At 41.7% G+C, this 23,952-nt stretch overlaps 1 protein-coding gene across 1 annotated transcript; it reads left to right on the top strand.

Moving 5' to 3' along the window:
- Nucleotides 1–12,144: 12,144 nt before the first annotated feature.
- On the top strand, nucleotides 12,145–23,952 carry LOC120019805 (CMRF35-like molecule 5). The gene is made up of 6 exons (XM_038963217.1): nucleotides 12,145–12,190; nucleotides 12,468–12,809; nucleotides 19,970–20,092; nucleotides 20,808–20,906; nucleotides 22,789–22,832; nucleotides 23,839–23,952. The coding sequence occupies exons 1-6, from the start codon at nucleotides 12,145–12,147 to the stop codon at nucleotides 23,950–23,952; spliced, it is 768 nt and encodes a 255-aa protein (XP_038819145.1).

The following is a 23,952-nucleotide window of genomic DNA, read 5'->3' as shown; positions in this document are numbered from 1 at the left end:
TCACCTCCTTGATTACCTGCCCTATATATGTCACTCCCTTTGGTTCCTTCCCCAGGTGTCATTGTTTCTGTCTGTGCGTTGTTTGTGTTTTTTTTGTTTAGGGTTAGGTTTATTTATTAAAACACTCACTCCCTGAACTTGCTTCCCAACTCTCAGCAAACTCATTACACCCACTTTGTAACACAACAAAATGTGGAAAACGGTGTGAATAGTTTCTGAAGGCACTGTAGCAGATGATCTTATTCAGAGCATTTAGGGTTAAGTGCCTTGCTCAACGAGAATGCACAGATTTTTACTGAGTCAACTCAGGGATTCAAACCAGCATCCTTTCCGTTACTGGACCAACCCTATTAACCACTAGGCTACCTGCCACCCTAATTACAAAATCCTTAACAAATAATGTAAAAGTTGTCACATCTGCTCCTGCTACGCCCTCTTGTGTTCATCCGGTGTCTTCTTGACCTGCAGTTACTCCCCCAGTACACTCTCTCTCTCCCTCTCCCTCTCTGTGTGATTGTGTAGTTTGGAGACAGGTGTGCTGGAGTCAGAGCGCATCCCTCCCAGCTGCAACTCGTTCCATAATCAAGACCTGTACAAATACTCAGTCCGGCCACTTCCACTAAGCCAGATCGTAATCTCTGCTCAGTCAGTTTATGATTCTAGCTATTTATGATTATTCAAGATCCTGTCACCCTGCTGTGTCTGTTTCCCTGCCTGATGGTGTTTATCCTCTCACTGCAGTTTTGCAACTCTGTCTCTTATTCCACATCTTACCACCCTGTTACCCTGTTCTGGATTCACCACACCACCACTCCATTGGATTCCCCTCCGGACCTGTTCACCCTGTTCCAACCCAGCTCACTCCAACCTCAGCCTCCATCTAGTTTCCTACAACGCATCCGAGCTGCCCCGGATCTGCACTTCATATCTCCCTGTGTTACAATAAATACCTTGGTTCATTCATCCCTGTTTCCTCGTCTGAGTCTGCTCTTGGGTTCCCCTGTGCCGCTCCGCCTAACAGTTGTTTGAATAACTGTCTATATACAGTACATTTTTATTTAATATGTATTGTAGGAATACATGATTACTAAATGGTGAGTAAGCTATTTGTAAATGTCTTAAATTGTTTATTGCTGGACATTATTATAAAGTGTTACTGAGAAGTGAAATGGTTTCAGGAAGTACTTAGTCAAACAGCAGGACTTCCATGGCTCAGCGTGGACACACACTAACACACACTCAGTGGTTCTCATACACACTGCAGGAGCAGACCTTCCTGTACTGGGGTGGTAACTGGACGTAGAAGTATTGAGGGGACTGGAGTAAACAGGATGTACAGGGTCTAAAGAGACTTGAACTAGTTGGGAGCCACAAGTCATCATGGTTATCCTGCTGGTCCCCACACTGAAGGTTGTCCTCCTCTTAGGTAAGTACATCAAACTGAATGAACACATCTCCAGTGACTCCTCTCTATAGTTGGATACATTTGGTTTTAACTCCATTCACTCAGTGATAATGTTAGATGGAGGGGACACTGAGGAACACAAGGTCCAGTATGTACTGATGGATGTGATGGTGATCACCAGTGGTGTACCAGAGCAGAGATCACTCTTACAGTATGTGAAATGGTAGCTGGGGTGTTTGTACTGTTTGTAATGAGACTGTTGGTGTGTCCTACAGCTGCTGTGTGGAGTGTGTGTTCAGCAGAGTTGATCACAGTAGAAGGATATAAGGGGGACAAGGCAGAGATCAGATGCCACCATAGAGAGGAGTGGAGGAGCCACCAGAAGTACCTCTGTAAAGGAAGCAAAATGAAGTGTATAACATTTTTGGCAGACAATGATATTGAGACTGGGGATAAAGAATGGACCTCTAAATGGAGATACTCCCTACATGATGACAAAGGGGTCAGGGTCTTCATTGTGATCATCACCAACATGATGTCAGATGATGCGGGAACATACTGGTGTGGAGTGGAACAATTTGGACTGGACCCTGAAGTGTATGGAGGTACTGTAAACCTTTGATTCTCATCCTCAAAACTTTACCACTTTCATACTCAACATTTTAAATTAAACATTCCTAATGAGGCCTCTGCTATTGGCCCGACTCCCAACTTGAGATTCCTGCACATTACTAAAGATTTCAGGCATATTTTTTATTGACTCAACCTCAATGCGTGATTTATATGATCATCCACAAGATGAAGGAAAAATGAAACCGCGCACTGCTCTTGATAGTATCACTGATCTTTAATAAGCTTATGTATCGGCCTCATGGCCTTCGTCAGAGCTTTTGTGAGTTTAAAAAAAATGAGCACCCTTATGTAGATGTAACGGATGTGAAATGGCTAGCTAGTTAGCGGTGGTGCGCGCTAATAACCTTTCAATCGGTGACGTCACTTGCTCTGAGACCTTGAAGTAGTGGTTCCCCTTGCTCTGCAAGGGCCGCGGCCTTTGTGGAGCGATGGGTAACGATGCTTCGTGGGTGACGGTTGTTGATGTGTGCAGAGGGTCCCTGGTTCGCGCCCGAGGGGACGGACTAAAGTTAAACTGTTACATAGACCTAGCCCCACCCACATCCGTTCCACGCATCGAACCGGGTTGAGGTGAAGGAAAAACAAGTGCTACCAAATATAACAATATACATTTCATAAATATTCTAATAAAGTGTGTAAATAAGACGTATTAAACACGTCTGTAAAACCACAAAAACCACATAGACCTACCAAGCCAGTTTTCATTAATCATTGGGTACATCTACGAAAAACAGAGTGATCTTAAATAGGAGCATAATTCTTGTTCAAATTCACAACATAACATACACAGACATTTCATCATTAAGACCTTTAGGAAATAATGTCTGGAGGGTGAAAATCCAAAAGCATTCTCTTTTACTCAGAGTAATATTAATGTCACCTCCCCTGTCTGATATCTTAACTTTCTCTATGCCACAAAATCTAAAGGTAGAAATGTCATGCTTTAAGTCATTAAAATGTACTGCGACTGGATCATCCCTGTCATTTCTCCTGATTGAACTTTTATGTTCACTGATTCTCTGTTTGAGAGAACGAGAGGTTTTACCTACATAGCACAGCCCACATGGACATTTAGTAATGTAAATAACATGGGTGGTGGAGCACGTAATAATGTCATTTATTTGGAACCGTTTTCCTGTATGTGGGTAGCAGAAACATTCACACTTCATCATATTGTTGCACTGTGCGCATCCTCTGCATTTATAGCTACCATTTGGAAGCGGGCGTAAAAAAGCCTGGCTGATTTTCTTTTGTGGCAAGCAGTTGGCATGAACCAATTTATCGCGTAAATTGCGACCTCACCTATACACGATAAGTGGTGGATTTTTAAATTCAGCCGCAAAACTGGGTCCAATGATAAAATATGCCAATGTTTCTTGACAGTATCTCCCACTTTTCGCGAGTTCACGGTTATGAACATTACGGAGTGTTCTTTAGCTTTAGCGGGTCTTTTTTGTAGCAGTTCATCTCGTGTTTTCCCCAATGCCAAATTAAGAGCTTCATCCACACATTGTGGCGAATAGCCTCCTCTTAGAAACCTAGTGCTCATCTCCGCTGCTTTTTCTAGATAATCCTCCGTGGAGTGGCATATACGACGCAGACTGAAAAACTGGCTTCTTGGAAGTCCTCTTTTTAATGGCTCAGGATGGAAGCTGTCCCCCTGTAATAGAGTATTTCTGGGGGGTTCCATTTGGTTTCTCAATCCACATATCGAGGTAATGAACACGTTGAGTGTCACATTCAGTAGTGAATTTGAAATGTTTTATTTTACCAGGTAAATTGACTGAGAACACATTCTCATTTACAGCAACAACCTGGGGAATAGTTGCAGGGGAGAGGAGGGGGATGAATGAGCCAATTGTAAACTGGGGATGATTAGGTGACCATGATGGTATGTTGGCCAGATTGGGAATTTAGCCAGGACACCAGGGTTAACACCCCTACTCTTATGATAAGTGCCATGGGATCTTTAATGACCTCAGAGTCAGGACACCCCGTTTAACGTCCCATCTGAAAGACAGCACCCTACACAGGGCAGTGTCAATCACTACCCTGGGGCGTTGGGATATTTCTTTAGACCAGAGGAAACAGTGCCTCTTACTGGCCCTCCAACACCACTTCCAGCAGCACCTGGTCTCCCATCCAAGGACTGACCAGGACCAACCCTGCTTAGCTTCAGATGCAGGGTTGATGTCATTGAGTAGTGCCATAAAGTCTGACAGCTCTTTAACCGTTCCTTCCCATATGTAAAAAAAAAAAAAATTGTCAATATATCGATATGCCACTTCAGGACTTTATTCAAAAATTTATTTTTGTTTTCATTATTAACAAAACCTTCTTCAAAAATACCCACATAAAGGTTAGCATAGCTCGGAGCGAATGTGGAGCCCATCGATGTTCCATTCATTTGGAGGTAGTATTCATCATCAAACCTGAAATAATTATACGTCAAAACATATTCAGCCAGCTCTGTTGGTGGATATTCGTTAGTGTCTCTGTCTCCCAAATAGTGAGCTAGCTCCCCCACATGGGGAATGATGGTATATAGACTCTCGACATCTAATGTGACCAAAATACAGTCTTCTATTAAACCCATTATTGGTGAGATCTTGTTAATGAAGTCTATAGAGTCTTTCACATATGATAGCAATGCTTGCACATTCATTTTAATAGAGTACAAAGATCGACAACGGCTCTAGCATTGAGCCTATTCCTGCAACCACTGGTCTGCCTGGATAATTGCCTTGTGTTTTAGGTTTGTGTAATTTCGGTAAAATGTACAGGCGTGGACATATGGCACATTTGCAGCAAAGATATTCATATTCAGGTTTTGAGATAAGGTTGTTTAATAGGGCTTGCTCCAGATTAGAGCATATTTCCCTTTGGAACACCTGTGTGGGATCAACACTCAGTTTTCTATAGAAATGTTCATTGCTGAGTTGTCTCTGAATTTCTTCTTTATATTTTTCATAGTCTAAAACAACCACAGCACCCCCCTTGTCTGCAGGTTTTATAACCGAAGATTAATCTTTCATTCATTCATTAAGTGCCTGTTCTTCTGTTCTAGTGAGATTCTTCTGAATGTGGTTTGTTTGTCTCGTATATACTGACATGGCTACAATAAGTATTAATCGAGGAGTTGTTAACCATAGGACCAAATTTGCTTTTGGGCTTAACATGGCTACCAGTTCTTTGATCTGTTTCTAGGCCCGAAAACAGTGTTTTGAGAAAACACATGCTTAAGTTTCATCTTGCGAAGGAATTCTAACAGATCTACTTTCATATCGAATGGTTTATCTGTACATGTAGGTACAAAAGAGAGGCCCTTAGATAAGACTGAGACTTGCGCGTCAGTAAGGTATTTTTTGGAGAGGTTAATTACCTCGTCCTGCTGTAGCTCCGTGTCCACGGCCTGTGTTCCTGGTCTCCTCTTCGACCGCTTGCCTCTCCTACATCGTTTATTTTCTTTCGTGGAGCCTTGTGTTGCTTCCAGGCTAAAAGAACGACGGTGTGCGATGGTAGCTGGAGTCGCTGTCTGTAGGGAATTCGCTCTCAGTAGATGCCTCTGTGTCCAAGTTTCCATGTCCTCCCGCTTCTGCGTATCTGCGTTGAAATATTATTGATTATGTTTGTTAAAAACAACCTGAGGATTGATTATAAGAAACATTTGACATGTTTCTACGAACATTACGGATACTTTTTGGAATTTTCGTCGAACGGAACGAGGCTTTGGTTTTCTAAACATAACGCGCAACCCAAATGGCGTTTTTTTGTTATAAAAGTAATTTTTATCGAACAAAAAGAACAATTGTTGTGTTACTGGGAGTCTCGTGAGTGCAAACATCCGAAGATTATCAAAGGTAAGTGATTAATTTTATTGCTTTTCTGACTTTCGTGACCATGCTTATTTGGGGCTAGCTGTTGTAGCATTGATTGATACACTCACAAAAGCTTGGATTTCTTTCGCTGCAAAGCATATTTTCAAAATCTGACACGATAGGTGGATTAACAACAAGCTAAGCTGTGTTTTGGTATATTTCACTTGTGATTGCATGATTATAAATATTTTTAGTAATATTTTTGAATCTGATACGTTTGGGAATTTTCTTCTGCCTTTCAGGACCGGAACGAGGCTGTAGTTTTCTGAACATAACGCGCAACCCAAATGGCGTTTTTTTGTTATAAAAGTAATATTTATCGAACAAAAAGAACATTTATTGTGTAACTGGGAGTCTCGTGAGTGCAAATATCCGAAGATTATCAAAGGTAAGCGATTCATTTTATTGCTTTTCTGACTTTCGTGACCATGCTAATTTGGGGCTAGCTGTTGTAGCATTGATTGATACACTCACAAAAGCTTGGATTGCTTTCGCTGCAAAGCATATTTTCAAAATCTGACACGATAGGTGGATTAACAACAAGCTAAGCTGTGTTTTGGTATATTTCACTTGTGATTGCATGATTATAAATATTTTTTGTAATATTTTGCGCCCTGCAATTCAGCGGTTGTTTAGGAAAATGATCCCGCTAAAGGGATCCATAGCGCAGAGAAGTTAAAAGGTCTTACTCACATCGTATTTGGAGAGCGTGATCACACAGTCATCCGGAACAACTGGTGCTCTCATGCATGTTTCAGTGTTGCTAGCCGCGAAGCAAGCATAAAAGGTATTTAGCTGGTCTGGTAGGCTCACGTCAGTGGATAGCTCATGGCTGGGTTTCCCTTTGTAATCCATGATAGTTTGCAAACCCTGACACATCTGACGCGAATTCAATTTTAGTCCTGTATTGACGCTTTGCCTGTTCAATGGTTTGTCAGGGGACATAACGGGATTTCTTATAAGCTTATAAGGGATTTTCTTATAAGCAATTAGTGTCCCGCTCCTTGAAAGGGGCAATTCTAGCCTTTTGCTCAGTGCAGATGTTGCTTGTAATCCATGGCTTCTGTATGGGATATGTATGTACGGTCACTGAGGGAATGACATTGCTGCAACTCCCCAACAGGCTCAGGAGGCAAAGGTTGAGTCATGCATCCTCCGAAAACATGACCCGCCAAACTGCACTTCTTAACATCCACCCGCTTACCCCGGAAGCCAGCCACACCAATGTGTCGGAGGAAACACTGCTCAACTGATGACCGGGGTCAGCCTGCAGGTGCCCTGCCTGCCACAAGGAGTCGCTAGAGCGTGATGAGCTAAGTAAAGCCCCCCTGGCCAAACCCTCCCCTAACCCAGATGACGCTGGGCCAATTGTGCGCCACCCTAGGGGACTCCCGATCACAGCCGGTTGTGATACAGCTCAGGATTGAACCCGGGTCTGTAGTGACGCCTCTAACATTGCGATGTGCCTTAGACCACTGCGCCACTCGGCCACATCAATGCACTCATTAATGAAGCCGGTGACTGATGTGATAAACTCCTCAAATCAGATTGCAGCCAATGACCATCTCTGCAGACTGGACAATGCATTGCAGTTTGCCCTTGCAGGGGGTAGATGCAGACCCAAACCAGACGGTGATGGAGGAGGTGAGGATTAATTCAATGATTGATGTATAAAGCCGGATCAGAATTGACTGGGAGATCGAGTTTTGTCAGGTGCTGCAAGTAGTACATACGCTGGTGTGCCTTCTTGGTGACCACTGTGATGTTGTCCTCCCTTGTGAGGTTGTGGGAGATGATGGTCCCCAGGAATTTGTGATTCAGCCATGCTAACAGCTGAGCCATCAATCTCGAGTGGTAGAGATGGTGGGGGGCATTTTCTAAAGGCAACCGTCATTTCCATGGTTTTGTCCGCGTTGAGTTCCAGGTTCATGTGACTGCACCAGGCCACTAGCTGGTCGACTTCTCCACGGTACATGGACTCATCGCCGTCGGTGCTGAGACCGACCAGAGTGGTGTCATCTGCAAACTTTGCATTGTTGTAGGTGCAGTCATTTAGAAACATTTCCAAAAATGTGGAATTGGAATTTGGTTTACTTTCTGAATTGACTGGAATTGAAATGGAATTGACCCCAAACCTGATGGTAGTTGAGTGATTGGAAATGTGTGGCTGGCAGCCTTCCAGCTACCACAGAACTCCTGTACTTCATCCATTGTTGGTCTGCCTCCATCACCACCAGCATCTTCAAAGGGAACTGGGACTTTGTCAGTGGACAGGGGTCCTCAGATTCAGGGTTCTCAATGGCTGGGGGGCAGCTCCTCACTGTCACTGTCAGAGTCTGATTCCTGACTTTCAGGCTCATTGTCAGAATTTTAAGAAATCTCCAGAATTTCCGCATTTGTGAGTTGTCTCCTTTTGAAAGACATTGCTAATGCTACAGCTTAGCTCACTAGCTAAACAACATAAACAACAACACTGAATGGCTCAGAGTGGGAGTGAGAGGTTACGTGATAGACAGCCTGCACGCACCATTTGTATCAAATTATTGATATATTTACTGTTTTATTCACATGTTTTTCAAGTACAGGTGATGAATCATGCATTCCGATTCTTGCATAGATTGTAATGTGCACATATTATGTGTGTAAAATACTTTTTTGAAGGTTGTACTGATTATGATGAGCTAAGCTAATTCCTGCTATGTGTGTGGAGCCATGTTTGTTGACATACAATGCATTCTGGGTTTCACGTAATCGTCTGTTGGACCGAAAATGTTATAACAAAATGATGGCCGTAAGGGTTCACTCATTTTTTGAGGACTTACGGAAATGAATGGTGGGATGTGAACAATGGTGGACGTCGCCCCCCTTTGAACATGCATACTATTAAGAGACCAAACTCATCTTGTCTCGTCTTATTATCTTTGTTTTCTTTGAGGGGAGAAGAGCATGGCAGCGAGCAGAAACTACCCATCGTCGGATTACTTTCGATTTCTAGAGAGTGTTTTACTCAATTATTTCGATCAATGGTGAGCTCACCCGTGATGTGATTAATTATAAATAGTAATTTATATTAGCTAATTCATATTGTAGTTGGTCAGCGAGAGTTATACAAATATGACCGCATGTGTTATGTCAATCTTTCCGCAGTTAGCGCTAAGACAAATGTAGCCTACATTTTCCAGTTTGGATGATTGTGTTATGCTGTAGCTACTTCTGTGAATGTCTGAACATTGCATCCAAAAATAAACTGCTCACATTCTGGACATGACTTTCTAAGGACTGTGTTTGTGCAAAATGTTTCTGAAAAAAGTGGGGCCAGCTAAAATGCTGATTGTTGCATCATTCGAAACTGGCCGTTCTAAATAAGCGTTCTAAATAAGCATTCTAATCACACCAATTTGATCGTATGCTACAGGGACCACTGTAGAATGATCACACCCGTGTGTTGGTACATGTGAAAAGGTTAAAGTGTACATTTCCCAGCTGTCAGGTTTACATCTAAATATTGTGAAACGTATGTGATTAAATATGAAACTATTTGTGAAAAGATGTAATGTGATGTTAACCTTCTAAATATGAGTATGGATGTTCATATAAAGTTTAACTAGTCAGTGGCCACGCCCCCATGAGGCCAGACATTACATCAGGTGTCATAGAACCGCCCCTTTTTCCACAGAGTATTAAACCACTTCCTACAAAATGTACATTAAGTCAGAGAACATCGGGACGGAGTCCCCACGTTGGAACTGCTACAATTCTATAGATCAAATTATGGAGCTGACGGTACATGTTGAAATGGTTAAGAACTACAACTCTATAGGCCACGGAGACCATACAGATGTAGTTTTGGCTACACGGCTGGAAATGGTTAAACTCTGAGACTATCGATCACTACAGAATATGAGCATATCCTAGACGTATAATTACTAGTCTGCAGCTGGAAATTACATAAGTCTAGGACAAGAATACCGACAACCGCCGAAACATCTATCTACAAAACATCCATGTGTACGCTTGACGTATCCATAATTAACACAACCAGAGACTTTCTGTCGATTGACTCTCCAGCAAACAGACCGGATTCCAACAGAGTAGACAACGACATACGGGTGTAAATATTTACAATATTTAAAAGTTTGTGGTCATTAGAGATGTTCTTGTTTTTGAAAGAAAAGCAAATTTTTGGTCCATTAAAATAACATCAAATTGATCAGAAATACAGTGTAGACATTGTTAATGATGTCAATGACTATTGTAGCTGGAAACGGCAGATTTTTTATGGAATATCTACATAGGCGTACAGAGGCCCATTAAAAGCAACCATCACTCCTGTGTTCCAACGGCTCGTTGTGTTAGCTAATCCAAGTTTATCATTTTAATAGGCTAATTGATCATTAGAAATCCCTTTGCAATTATGTTAGCACAGCTGAAACCTGTTTGCCAATTAAAGAAGCAAGGAAACTGGCCTTCTTTACACTAATTGAGTATTTGGAGCATCAGCATTTGTGGGTTCGATTACAGGCTCAAAATGTCTAAAAACAAAGTATTTTCTTCTGAAACTCGTCAGTCTATTCTTGTTCTGAGAAATGAGGGCTATTCCATGCGAGAAATTGCCAAGAAACTGAAGATCTCTTTCAACTCTGTGTACTACTCCCTTCACAGAACAGCGCAAACTGGCCCTAACCAGAATAGAAAGAGGAGTGGGAGGCCCCGGTGCACAACTGAGCAAGAGGACAAGTACATTAGAGTGTTGACCAGAAGTGCTGATTGTAAAGTACGTGTTCTAATGGTACTGTTTGTGTCTGTGTTCAGATACATCAGTGGGCATCATAGTATCTGGGAATGTGGTTATGCTGCTATTGGTGCTTGTGGTCAGCCTGCTCATAGTCTATAGATGTGAATTCAACAAGGAAGCAGGTGAGAAACACTCACTCTCACACACCCACACTGTGTCAAATAAGGGAAATTACTCTTTTCACATCCAGTTTTCAGTTCCAAGAAATCATTTGCACATACAATCATCCTTTGGCCCTGGTTGAGAAATAGAGTTCTCATTGTGAACAGGGCTCTGTGTGTGTGTGTGTGTGTGTGTGTGTGTGTGTGTGTGTGTGTGTGTGTGTGTGTGTGTGTGTGTGTGTGTGTGTGTGTGTGTGTGTGTGTGTGTGTGTGTGTGTAAAATGTTCTAATCTATGTTCTCTATCAAAGACCCTCAGTTATGGAACAGCTTGCCTTCTCAGGTAAAAGGAGCAGAAATCATTGAGGTTTTTAAAATCACAGTTAACAATGTACCTTTTAGCTTGGCCTTTAATCAGTGACTGTTTTAGACATCCTCTGTGTTTTATGTTCTTTTATTCATCCTTTGTACTTTTAATTTGATTGTTTTAATGTAAATAGTGTTGCGATTTAAAATGGACTTCAAATTAAAACGTAATTTGATATTACAGTATTTTGTATACATTGTTGACAAAAAATGACAATGCATTTTAATTCCACTTTGTAACACAACAAAACGTTGAAAAAATCAACGGGTGTGAATACTTTCTGAAGGCACTGTAGCAGATGGTCTTATCCAGAGTGACTTACAGAAGCATTTAGGGTTAAGTGCCTTGTCAACGAGAACGCCCTGATATTTCACCTAGTCAGCTCGGGGATTCAAACCAGCATTCTTTCGGTTACTGGCCGCAAGGTTACCTGCCACCTTAACTAGTAAATCATTAACAAATAATTTCAAAGTTGTTTGAAAATCTGTCTATATACAGTATATGTTTTTATTTAATATTTATTGTAGGAATAAATTATTAATAAATGGTGAGTAAACTGTATATAAATGTCTTAGAAATTGTTTATTGCCGGAAGTTATTATAAAGTGTTACTGAGAAGTGAAATGGTTTCAGGAAGTACTTAGTGAAACAGCAGGACTTCTGTGGCTCAGCGTAGACACACTCACTCTCAGAGGGGTTCTCATACACACTGCAGGAGCAGACCTTCCTGTACTGGGGTGGTAACTGGACGTAGAGGTCTGAGGTGACTACTCTGCATCTCTTATCCGTATTTTTTGAAACTGCACTGTCGGTTAGGGGCTCGTAAGTAAGTATTTCACTGTAAGGTCTACACCTGTTGTATTCGGCGCATGTGACTAATACAATTTGATTTGATTTGATTTGCCTGGAGTAAACAGGGTGTACAGGGTCTAAAGAGACTTGAACTAGCTGGGAGCCACAAGTCATCATGGTTATCCTGCTGGTCCTCACACTGAAGGTTGTCCTCCTCTTAGGTAAGTACATCAGACTGAATGAACACATCTCCAGTGACTCCTCTCTATAGTTGGATACATTTGGTTGTAACATTTTACAGTGTAACTCCATTCACTCAGTGATAATGTTGTTAGATAAAGGGGAGGGGACACTGAGGAACACAAGGTCCAGTATGTACTGATGGATGTGATGGGGAACACCAGTGGTGTACCAGAGCAGAATCCACTCTTACAGTATGTGAAATGGACGCTGGGGTGTTTGTACTGTTTGTAATGAGACTGTTGGTGTATCCTGCAGCTGCTGTGTGGAGTGTGCGTACAGCAGAGTTGATCACAGTGGAAGGATATGAGGGGGGCAAGGCAGAGATCAGATGCCCCTACAAAGAGGAGTGGAGGAGCCACCAGAAGTACCTCTGCAAAGGGGTTTGTACTGTTTTTAATAAAGACAAAGTTATTAAGACTGAGGCGGGGGAAAACAGTGCTTCAAAAGGGAGATACTCGCTGAAGGACAACAGAGAGGAAAGTGTCTTCATTGTGACCATCACCAACCTGACGTTAAACGATGCTGGGAGATACTGGTGTGGAGTGGACAAATGGGGACAAGATAACTACATTCAAGTCAACCTTGAAGTCTCTGAAGGTAGTGTAAACCTTTGATTCTCATCCTCAAAACTTTGTCACTTCCAAACTAAACATATTATAATATACATTCCTAATCAAGCTTCTGCTATTGACCTGAGTCTTAAAACCTTTACTTAATACCCATCCCAGATCCGGGAGCATCCTCATCAAAAAAGCTGACTAGCATAGCCTAGCCTAACGGGACAGGGATATCATATAATATAATTTTCATGAAATCACAAGTCCAATACAGCAAATGAAAGATAAACATCTTGTGAATCCAGCCATCATTTCCGATTTTTAAAATGTTTTACAGCGAAAACACAATATGTATTTCTATTAGCTAACCACAATAGCCAAAGACTCAACTGCATATTTTCACCATGTTTCTACCGCATAGGTAGCTATCACAAAACCGACCAAATAGAGATATAATTAGTCACTAACCAAGAAACAACTTCATCAGATGACAGTCTTATAACATGTTATACAATAAATTTATGTTTTGTTCGAAAATGTGCATATTTGAGGTATAAATCATAGTTTTACATTGCAGCTACCATCAAAAATATCACCAAAGCAGCCAGAATTATTACAGAGAGCAACGTGAAATACCTAAATACTCATCATAAAACATTTATGAAAAATACATGGTGTACAGCAAATGAAAGATAAACATCTTGTGAATCCAGCCAATATTTCAGATTTTTTAAGTGTTTTACAGCGAAAACACAATATAGCATTATATTAGCTTACCACAATAGCCAAACACACAAACGCATTTATTCACCGCATAGATAGCATTCGCAAAAACCAGCAAAAGATATAAAATTAATCACTAACCTTGAACAACTTCATCAGATGACAGTCTTATAACATCAGGTTATACAATACACTTGTGTTTTGTTCGAGAATGTGCATATTTAGAGCTGCAAACCGTGGTTATACATTGTGAAAATGTAGCAACATTTCCCCAGAATGTCAGGAGCTATTTTGGACACTCACCTAATCTGACCAAAGAACTCATCATAAATTTTACTAAAAAATACATGTTGTACAGCAAATAAAAGATACACTGGTTCTTAATGCAACCGCCGTGTTAGATTTTTTTAAATAACTTTACCATAACAAACAGCTTGCGTTATTGCGAGACAGCGCCCGCCAAAACGGCGGAGAATAGAAATAACATTTTCCACAGAAATACGAAATAACATCATAAATTGTTCTTACTTTTGCTGAGCTTCCATCAGAATCTTGTACAAGGAGTCCTATTTCCAGAATAAATCGTTGTTTGGTTTTAGAATGTCCTTTTCTCCTGTCGAATTCGCGCCACAATGCTAGCCAATGTTGATGAAGTTCCCAGTTTCTCTCGATGCAAAGAACGGAAAACTCCAAAAGTCCCAATAAACGTTGAATAATCTGATAAAACTCGGTTGAAAAAACATACTTTACGATGTTATTATCACATGTATCAAATAAAATCAGAGCCGGAGATATTAGCCGTGTATACCGAACGCTTATCAGAAGACAATATGGAGGTGCTTCGCGCGCCTAGGTAGAGAAAGGAAATTCCTGACCTGCCACTCCAAAAGCTCTTGTTCGACCTCAGATCAAGCTAGACACCCCATTCCACCTTCCACTGCCTGTTGACATCTAGTGGAAGGCGTATGAAGTGCATGCATATCGATAAATATAAGCCAGTTGAATAGGCAGGCCCTGGAACAGAGCCTCGTTTTCAGATTTTTCACTTCCTGTTGTTAGGGTTGCGTCAATTCAATCTGGTATAAGGATAAGTATGACGATGAGTCACCAATTGTATGCTATGTATTTTTTATTAACTAAGTAATAAATGGCAAATGCAACTTTCGTATATACGGGTTCCCTGTACCACCCCGCAGGGTAGAACAGAGAACTGACTTGTTCCTGACAAAGACATTATAATATGCTCTGACAGAGTTAGTTCCTGCTTCCGAGCCGGCCTGTCACAGAGTAGAGACTGGGCGTGGTTTAGACTCACCCAGCCTATCGCCGGCGCTCAGGCTAGTCCTAGCCTCTTTGCGCTCTTTGGTGTCCCGGCGCTGTTGCTGTGTAGATTACGCTCCCTCACCCCAGAGACTGAGGTCAGACAGCTCTGCAACATTGTCTGCGCTATTTGCACCTGCATACAAAGCCCACTGTTCTCGCTCAAGGCTAACCACAGCTTCCCAGCACACTTATCTGGGGCTAACTGTTACTTCCAGCACACACACACAGACACCCAGGCGCCCAGGCCAACAGTTGCTAATATTCAATCACATGTGATATAGTAAGGGCTATAGTGCATAATTCAGAACCTCACACTGTATGGAAGTTTGCTGCAAAATGAGTTCTGTTTTACTCACAGATATAATTCAAACAGTTTTAGAAACTTGAGAGTGTTTTCTATCCAATAGTAATAATAATATGCATATTGTATGATCTAGAATAGAGTACGAGGCAGTTTAATTTGGGCACGATTTTTTCCAAAGTGAAAATAGCGCCCCCCTATTGACAAGAAGTTTTTAACTTGAGAACCTGAACATTATTCCATTTTTTATGCACATTATTCATTGACACAATGCATGCATTGTTCTGTTATGCGCATGTAGCAATTGCAGGGGCAATCTGCAATTGCTACATACAGTACCAGTCAAAATTTTGAACACACTTACTCAATCAAGGGTTTTTCTTTATTTTTACTATTTTCTACATTGTAAAATAATAGTGAAGACATCAAAACTATTAAATAACACATATGGAATCATGTACTAACCAAAAAACTGTTTTTAAAATATATTTGAGATTTGAGATTCTTCCAAGTAGCCACTTTTGCCTTGATGACAGCTTTGCACACTCTTGGCATTCACTCAACCAGCTTCATGAGGTAGTCACCTGGAATGCATTTCAATTAACAGGTGTTTCTTTCCTTCTTAATGCAGTTGAGCCAATCAGTTGTGTTGTGACAAGGTAGGGGTGGTATACAGAAGATAGCCCTATTTGTAGAATGCTGTGGTAGCCATGCTGGTTAAGTGTGGCTTGAATTCTAAATAAATCACTGACAGTGTCACCAGTAAAGCACCCCCACACCATCACACCTCCTCCTCCATGCTTCACGGTGGAAACTACACATGCGGAGATCATCCGTTCACCTACTCTGCGTCTCACAAAGACACGGAGGTTGGAACCCGAAATCTCAAATTTTGACTATTCAGACCAAAGGACAGATGTCTAATTTGTGTTGCTCGTGTTTCTTGGCCAAAGCAAGTCTCTTCTTATTATTGGTGTCCTTTAGTAGTGGTTTCATTGCAGCAATTCGACAAAGAAGGCCTGATTCACACGGTCTTCTCTGAACAGTTGATATTGAGATGTGTCTGTTACTTGAACTCTGTGAAGCATTTATTTGGACTGCAATTTCTAAGGCTGGTAACTCTAATGAACTTATCCTCTGCAGCAGAGGTAACTCTGGGTCTTCCTTTCCTGTGGCGGTCCTCATGAGAGCCAGTTTCATCATAGCGCTTGATGGTTTTTGCGACTGCACTTGAAGAAACTTTCATCGTTCTTGACATTTTCCGGATTCATGTCTTAAAGTAATGATGACTGTTGTTTCTCTTTGCTTATTTGAGCTGTTCTTGCCATAATAGGGACTTGGTCTTTTACCAAATATGGCTATCGTCTGTATCTCACCCCTACCTTGTCACAAAACAACTGATTGGGTCAATCGCATTAAGAAGGAAAGAAATTCCACAAATTAACTTTTTAACAAGGCACACCTGTTAACTGAAATGCATTCCAGGTGACTACCTCATGAAGCTGGTTGAGAGAATGCCAAGAGTGTGCAAAGCTGTATACAAGACAGAGGATGTGTCACGACTTCCACTGAAGTCGGTCCCTCTCCTTGTTCGTTCGGCGGTCGATGTCACCGACCTTCTAGCCATCGCCGATCCACTTTTCATTTTCCATTGGTTTAGTCTTGTCTTCCATCACACCTGGTTCCAATTCCATCAATGACATGTTGTGTATTTAACCCTCTGTTCCCCCCCACGTCCTTGTCCATAATTGTTTGTTGTCAGTGCTTGTGCACGTTTTGTTCTGGTGTGCGTCGGGGTTATGTACCCATGTATTGTATTGTTCTGTATCCGGTGGGTTTTGATAATTAAACTTAGCCGTTGGAAACGGCTGACTTCTCTGCCGCCAGTACGCACCCTTGACAGGATGGCTACTTTGAAGAATCTCAAATATAAAATATATTTTAATTTATTTCACACTTTTTTGCTTACTACATGATTCCGTATGTGTTATTTCATAGTTTGTCTTCACTATTATTCTACAAATACAAATAAAGAAAATCCCTTGAATGAGTAGGTTTGTCCAAACTTTTGACTGGTACTGTACATTTTTGTACTTTTAAATAAATAATATATTCCCATTGATTCTTGAAGTATATAACTTATAAGTGCCTCATGAGCTTAGTTCAAATGTCATACCCCACTAAAATTCAAAATATAAGCTTGTTTTACTCCATTGTTTGTAAACAAACAAACACTGGATAGACAAACCATGGTTAAAACTACAGCTTTGATCTAATGGATGGTCAGTGTCTATATTTCTCCAGTCCCATCCGTCAGCTGTTTAACAAAAACAGTGATGGGGTGACTGCTTTGTTGTTGTTTGATCTGCAGATTTCCCCTTTAACATCTCAACAAGATTTCACCCTAAATCAGGTCATATCCTTCAAGTGGCGTGAACAATGGATTAAACACACAGTACAGTACATGTATTGGAGAACCACAGATCACACATCATTAATGCATTAGACAAGGAATTGTCATTGGAGTTTCCAACCCACTCTAGTTCTGTTATGGCATATCATTATCTTGTAATAAATTGGTTGAACATCTTTCTGAGCGCTAGGCCTAGATGTTTGTTTAAAATGACAGATTGGTGTTGTGAGAACCTCACTGAGGTGACAGGCTGTGAAGAACGGTCAGTCTCCATCCATTGTGTGTATGAAGAAAAACAATGCCACGTAAAATGCCACGTTCTCACTGTTCGACAACAAGACAGCCAGAGTTGTCACCGTGACCATCACTAGCCTAATCAAAGAGGATGCTGGGAGATGTCTCTGTGGCGTGCAGGACAACCACACTCTTCATACCCTGTCAGCAGTCCAGCTAGATATCAAGAGTAAGACTGTTCTTTAATTTGCCTGTTCTGCATTGTGAGACAGATTGATCAGGACACAGTTGTATGTCAGTGAAGTGAGAAGCTTGGATGGATACAATGATGGAGAGAGCTGGGTGTGCCTATGTGAGTAGAGGCGGGAAAAACAACCTGTAGTATATTAAATGTGTCTACATCTTAGGCCTAGCTACATGGTCTGTAACCTGATTTGATGTGAGCATAAAGTAAGCGTGTGCAGCTATGTGTTGAATTTAAATTTTACAGACGCTCTTATCCAGAGCAATTTACAGTAGTGAGTGCATACATTTTCATATTTGTTTGTACTGCTTCCCGTGAGAGTCGAACCCACAACTCTGGTGTTGCAAGTGCCATGGTCTACCAACTGAGCCACACTGTAATGACCATGATGGGAGACAGAAAGCTGGCTTCAAGCATATGACGCAGCAGGTGTTTATTGTAAAGGACCATAGGAGGAGGCAGGTAGCTGGGTCCAGGGGCAGGCAGAAGGTCATACACAGGGGGTCCAACAAGACAACAGTACAGGCAGGGAAAAGGCTAGTAATGTCGCCCGGGGGATCAGGCAATAGGCTGATAACAGGAAATCCAATAGTTTTTGCCTGCCTCAATAGCCTATCATACAAAGGAGGGTTACATTACGGGAAAAACAGAGCACCGAACAGAAGTGTGTCACAAAACAAACAATACCTCACAATGATGGGGTGCAAAGAACTGAACAAAATAGTGTGTGATAATGACATACAGGTGTGTGAACAGGTGATTGGGATCTGGAGAGTGAGCTGCGTTCAGGGGATCTATGTGTTTGAGTGTGTGAGCTTGAAAGTGGGCTGGAAAGTGAGCTGCGTTCAGGGGATCTACGTGTTTGAGTGTGAGTTGGAAGCAGACGTTACACACACAGGACCACAATGTCTGTACCCAGGAGACTGCCAACTTATCTTAGGTCCAGGGCCAGCTCCTTCTTGACCTCTTGGTCGGCCAGTCCAAGTGGATTATTATTTGTTCAGATGGTGACGAAAAATAAATATGTACAAAAAAGAAAAGTAGAAAAAAAACATGCCCAAACTAAAGACTGAAAAACAAATGAAAGGCCTCATGGCTACCAAACAAACACCAGCAGCCTCATGGCTCTGCCAGCTGGAACACTCACCTTAATTGGCAGCACCTGTGTGTAACTAGAAACTTGGCTCAGCGTCTAGACTCGGTTGGTGCTGCTACCTGTGGATGTAGTGTGAAAGTGTATCATGGTAGTGTGTTGTTTGTCAATGTCCTAACTCTAACCTTCCCTCCATATCATAACACTATCAACACGCAACGGATCCTTTCTACACTACGCTAGTTTGTAAACATATTTTTGTACTGTAAAGAGACAGATCTGGTGTCAAATCTGATTTTGAATCAGATTCCCGCCTCTGAGTGGTATAGTGTACAAACAATGTCTCTGCGACAACACATCTGTCACTGATTCCCCGTACTCCTGCTCATTCCGTGCACCAGTTCCGGAGGTCTACGTCACCGGCCTCTAGGCAGTACTGAACTGTCCTATTACCCACACCTGGTTCCCATTCCCCCTGATTAGTAATTGTATATATGTGCCCTCTGCTCACCATTGTGTGGTCTGTTATTGTTCCCATGACCGTTGATCTTGTGAGTGCCTGTGCGGTGTTGTGTCATCGTTATTATGGGTCTTGTCCCGTGTATTTATTAGAGGTTTAACCTCTTTTGTTTGGGTTACATCCCTGTGTTTTTGTACATGTGTTTGTTTTGGACTTCGTCCCTGTGCCTTTACATGGCATGTTGTATTTTTGGGTGGAGTTAAAACCCCCTATTATGTATTCCTGTCTCCAATCCTTTTATACAACGTGACAACATCCCCCTGCAAGAACTACTTTAATACCAGCAGACAGCATTTTTGTTTTGTTAGCCATGTGGAAAATTGTCACTTTGTTTTGTGGTCCTTTTTAGTAGCACCAACAATCACCACCAAAACAGAACCTACTACAACTGCATCAAACCCTGGTTCACCAACTCCATCATCCTTAGCCATCTCACCACCATCATCCATTTCATCAACACACAATGGATCTGGTAAATAAACTCTTATGGCTGTGTTTTTCACTAATTCAATCAGATCAGCTCTGAAAAAGATGATTTGAAAATATCTGATTGGTCAAAAGTTGCGTGAACACAGCCTATGAGCCTTTTAAACTTACTGTATGCTGGTTTCTCTTTGAAACTGGTTTCACAACATGTACTTTTGTAGTGTAAGTTACTGATTTGGAGCCAAATCTGACTTTAGGTAGTGTGGGACACTTCCACACCAGATTCCCCACTGAGTGGTATAGTGCAAAGACAATGTCTCTCGAGCAACTCATTAGATCTTTTTCAGAGCTTATCTGATTGGTCGAAATACCAATTAGTGAAAAAAAAGATCAGAATTGGGCTGCCTGTGTAAATCAGCCTTAAACAAATGGGGACAATGTCCACACCTGTGATTTGATGCATTACTTAAGTATGCAATATGGTTTAGATGAGGCGCTCCTGTATAGTTGAACAGCTAGCCTTCTTTTGGTAGTCTATATACTATGGTGTATGCAAATAGCTACACCCATGCATGAATGTTGGCCACCACATCCAAGGCTAATGTAAGGATAGGATGTAAACAGAAAAGATGCACATAAAATGTAACATTTTATCGAAGAGGCAGATCTTACATTACATATTAGTGTAAAAAGGCCTTATGAAAGTTGAACAGAAGTGCTGATTGTAAAGTATTGGCGCTACTTGTGTGTCTGTGTTCCAGGAACATCAGTGATCATCATAGTATCTATGAGTCTGGTTACATTGCTGCTTGTAGTCAGTCTGCTTATAGTCTACAGATGGAAATGCAACAAGGAAACAGGTGAGAAACACACACGCTGTCAAAACATTTAAATGCCCCTTTTCACACTTTTAATTTCAAATAAATAATTTGCATATTCATGATTGCACATTTCGTCACAATATTGTTTCGAGTTCTCTTGAGGACTGATGCCCGACTGACTAGTGCGTTCTCAACCGACTAGTGCGTTACTAGTGCGTTCTCAACCGGCTAGTGCGTTCTCAACCGGCTAGTGTAGTGCGTTCTCAACCGACTAGTGCGTTCTCAACCGGCTAGTGCGTTCTCAACCGGCTAGTGTAGTGCGTTCTCAACCGACTAGTGCGTTCTCAACCGGCACTGATTAAGATTTAGTCTAAAGTACATTATAGTGATTTGGAAACAAATAATTAGTTGGAAAACCTGTTATCATTGTGATGTCATCCGATTGACTTTAGGTGTAGTATAACGTTAGCTAGCTAGGAGTGTTAGTAAATTCACTCTGGCTATCTACTCTGATTTCAGAGCACTCATCTGTGACAGGAGTGCAGAATAACAGAATTTACAAACTGCAACACCTGTTGAATATGACCGTGTCAGTAAACATTGGCAAAAAATGCCATTAAATTGTTGCGGGCAGCAGTTAAAGTATCCAAAGCTCTAGATAACTTAAACAGCCTAACCAGCTCTGCTAGAATGAGTGAAATGGTCAGTGTCACAACCTGATCTGGTTCACCTGTCTTTGTGCGTGTCTCCACCCTCCTCCAGGTGTCGCCCATCTTCCCCATTATCCCCAATGTATTTATACCTGTGTTCTGTTTGCCTGTCAGTTCGTTTTGTTTCGTCAAGCCTACCAGCGGATTTCCCGTGCTCCTGTCTCTAGTTCCTGTTGTCTTGTTTTGACCATTCTGCCTGTCCTGAGCCTGCCTGCCATTCTGTACCTTGTCACACCACCCTGGATTACTGTCCTCTACCTGCCTTGAGCCTGCCTGCCATTCTGTACCTTGTCACACCACCCTGGATTACTGTCCTCTACCTGCCTTGAGCCTGCCTACCGTTCTGTACCTTTTGGACTCTGCTCTGGATTACTGACCTTTGCCTGCCCCCCTGTTTTTGTAAAACTTTTGTTACTTCGAAACTGTCTGCATCTGGGTCTTCTCCTGAGCCCTGACAGAGTGAGAAATTCCCTCATTTGTGTCGGCAGTATCTAGCAAGTTGGCCAGTTAGCTTGGGCGCTTGACTGCTGTTGTGAAATCAGAATGCTCGGATCAACCCTACTCCTCGGACAGAGCGTCCAGTGTTCTCTCTGAACTCTCCAAGAGTGAAACGCTCTGAATTTACTATAACAATCTGACAATGTTCTAAATTTACAAACGCCCAGAAAACACTGAGCGCACTCTGGCACTCTAGAGTGAATTTACGAACACACCCGTAGTATAATGTTAGCTAGCTAGATAAGAGGGAGGGGAGCACACTGAATTATAGCTAATTAACATTAGCATTGCTAGATAGTTTTGACAAACTTTGCTAGCTAATGACAACATTGCCATCTGTCTAAAGTAAATTTGACAACATATTGATACTTTTTTTACTACAAAATAGCTGCATAATGGCAATGTCATGCATTTCCAAGCTATTATAGTGTAATTTAGACAACTCATAGCCTCTGTTAAGAATGACTGGGCACCACTTGACTTTTGGGCATCAGTATGGCTGAGCGTCTTGAGAATGTTGATGACAATGGCATAACGCAGCTGAGTGACAGAGGTACAAATCATCCTTTGGCCCTGATTGAACAATAGACGTCTCATTGTGAACAGTGTGACAGTGTGCCCTCGGCTCCCTGTTCTTGGAAATGCAGCTCTCAAATCCACCTGAACAGATGGCTGGAGCCAAATAGTGAGCTGTGTTTGTCTGTGTTCTACAGCTGTCTCCTCTGCACTGACGGTGAACACTGGGATCAACAGAGAGGTCAGTGTGTGTGCCCTGTTGGTGGAAATGCAGCTCTCAAAACCACCTGAACAGATTGCTGGATACCCAATACTGAGCAATGTATAACACACTGTGTAGCTTATTGATATGCCACACCTGTCAGGTGGATGGCTTATTTTGGCAAAGTTGAAATGCTCACTAACAGGGATGTAAACAAATTTGTGTACAAAATTTGAGAGAAATAAGCTTTTGTGCATATGGAACATTTCTGGGATCTTTTTTCAGCTCATGAAAAACATTTTTGTTATTTTGAAACTGTCTGCATCTGGGTCTTCTCCTGAGGCTTGACAGTGAAGTTCCATCATTTGTGTCAGAAGTATCTAGCAAGCTAGCCAACTTTAGCCAGTTAGCTTGGGCGCTTGACTGCTGTTGTGAAGTCAGAATGCTTGGATCAACCCTACTCCTCGGACAGAGCGTCCAGTGTTCTCTCTGAACGCTCTGAGAGTGAAACGCTCTGAATTTACTATAACAATCTGACAATGTTCTAAATTTACGAATGCGCACTCTGGCACTCCAGAGTGAATTTACAAACACCTGTAGTATAATGTTAGCTAGCTAGATAAGAGTGAGGGGAGCACACCGAATTCTAGCTAATTAACATTAGCATTGCTAGGTATTTGACTAACTTTGCTAGCTAATGACATTGCCATCTGTCTAAAGTAAATTTGACAATTTTGATGACATTGTTTCCTACAAAATATCTGCCTAATGTAGCAATGTCATTGAGTGTGTGATCATGCTCTTTAATCAGCTTCTTGATATGTCACACCTGTCAGGTGGATGGATTATTTTGGCAAAGTAGAAATGCTCACTAACAGATGTAAACAAATGTGTGTACAAAATTTTGACTTTGTGCATATGGAAAATTTCTGGGATCTTTTATATCAGCTCATGAAACATGGGACCAACACTTTACATGTGTTTTTGTTCAGTGTATGTTCCCTCTCGTAAGTCCTCCCATCCCACTCGTTTTCCTCCTCTCCAGGGTTGTGATCGTGACTATGAGGAAATAAATGACCAACCCCTACAGTCCAACATCTACGCCAACTTACCCACAAGCCCCTCTGAATCTCAACTATGCCGGTGTCAACTTCCATAA

The sequence above is a fragment of the Salvelinus namaycush genome, chromosome 25 (genome assembly GCF_016432855.1).
Source record: "Salvelinus namaycush isolate Seneca chromosome 25, SaNama_1.0, whole genome shotgun sequence".
In the NCBI taxonomy this organism is placed as follows: domain Eukaryota; kingdom Metazoa; phylum Chordata; class Actinopteri; order Salmoniformes; family Salmonidae; genus Salvelinus; species Salvelinus namaycush.
The sequence above is the reverse complement of the archived record's forward strand: the minus strand, read 5'-3'. Positions and strand labels throughout refer to the sequence as shown.

What these genes read in the sequence shown, in the direction of transcription:
- LOC120019805 (XM_038963217.1), top strand. Translation starts at nt 12,145, where the DNA reads ATGGTTATCCTGCTGGTCCTCACACTGAAGGTTGTCCTCCTCTTAG. An exon ending in ATCAACACACAATGGATCTG is followed by an intron (nt 20,093 to 20,807) that starts GTAAATAAACTC and finishes TCTGTGTTCCAG; the next exon opens with GAACATCAGTGATCATCATA. An exon ending in GAAATGCAACAAGGAAACAG is followed by an intron (nt 20,907 to 22,788) that starts GTGAGAAACACA and finishes TGTGTTCTACAG; the next exon opens with CTGTCTCCTCTGCACTGACG.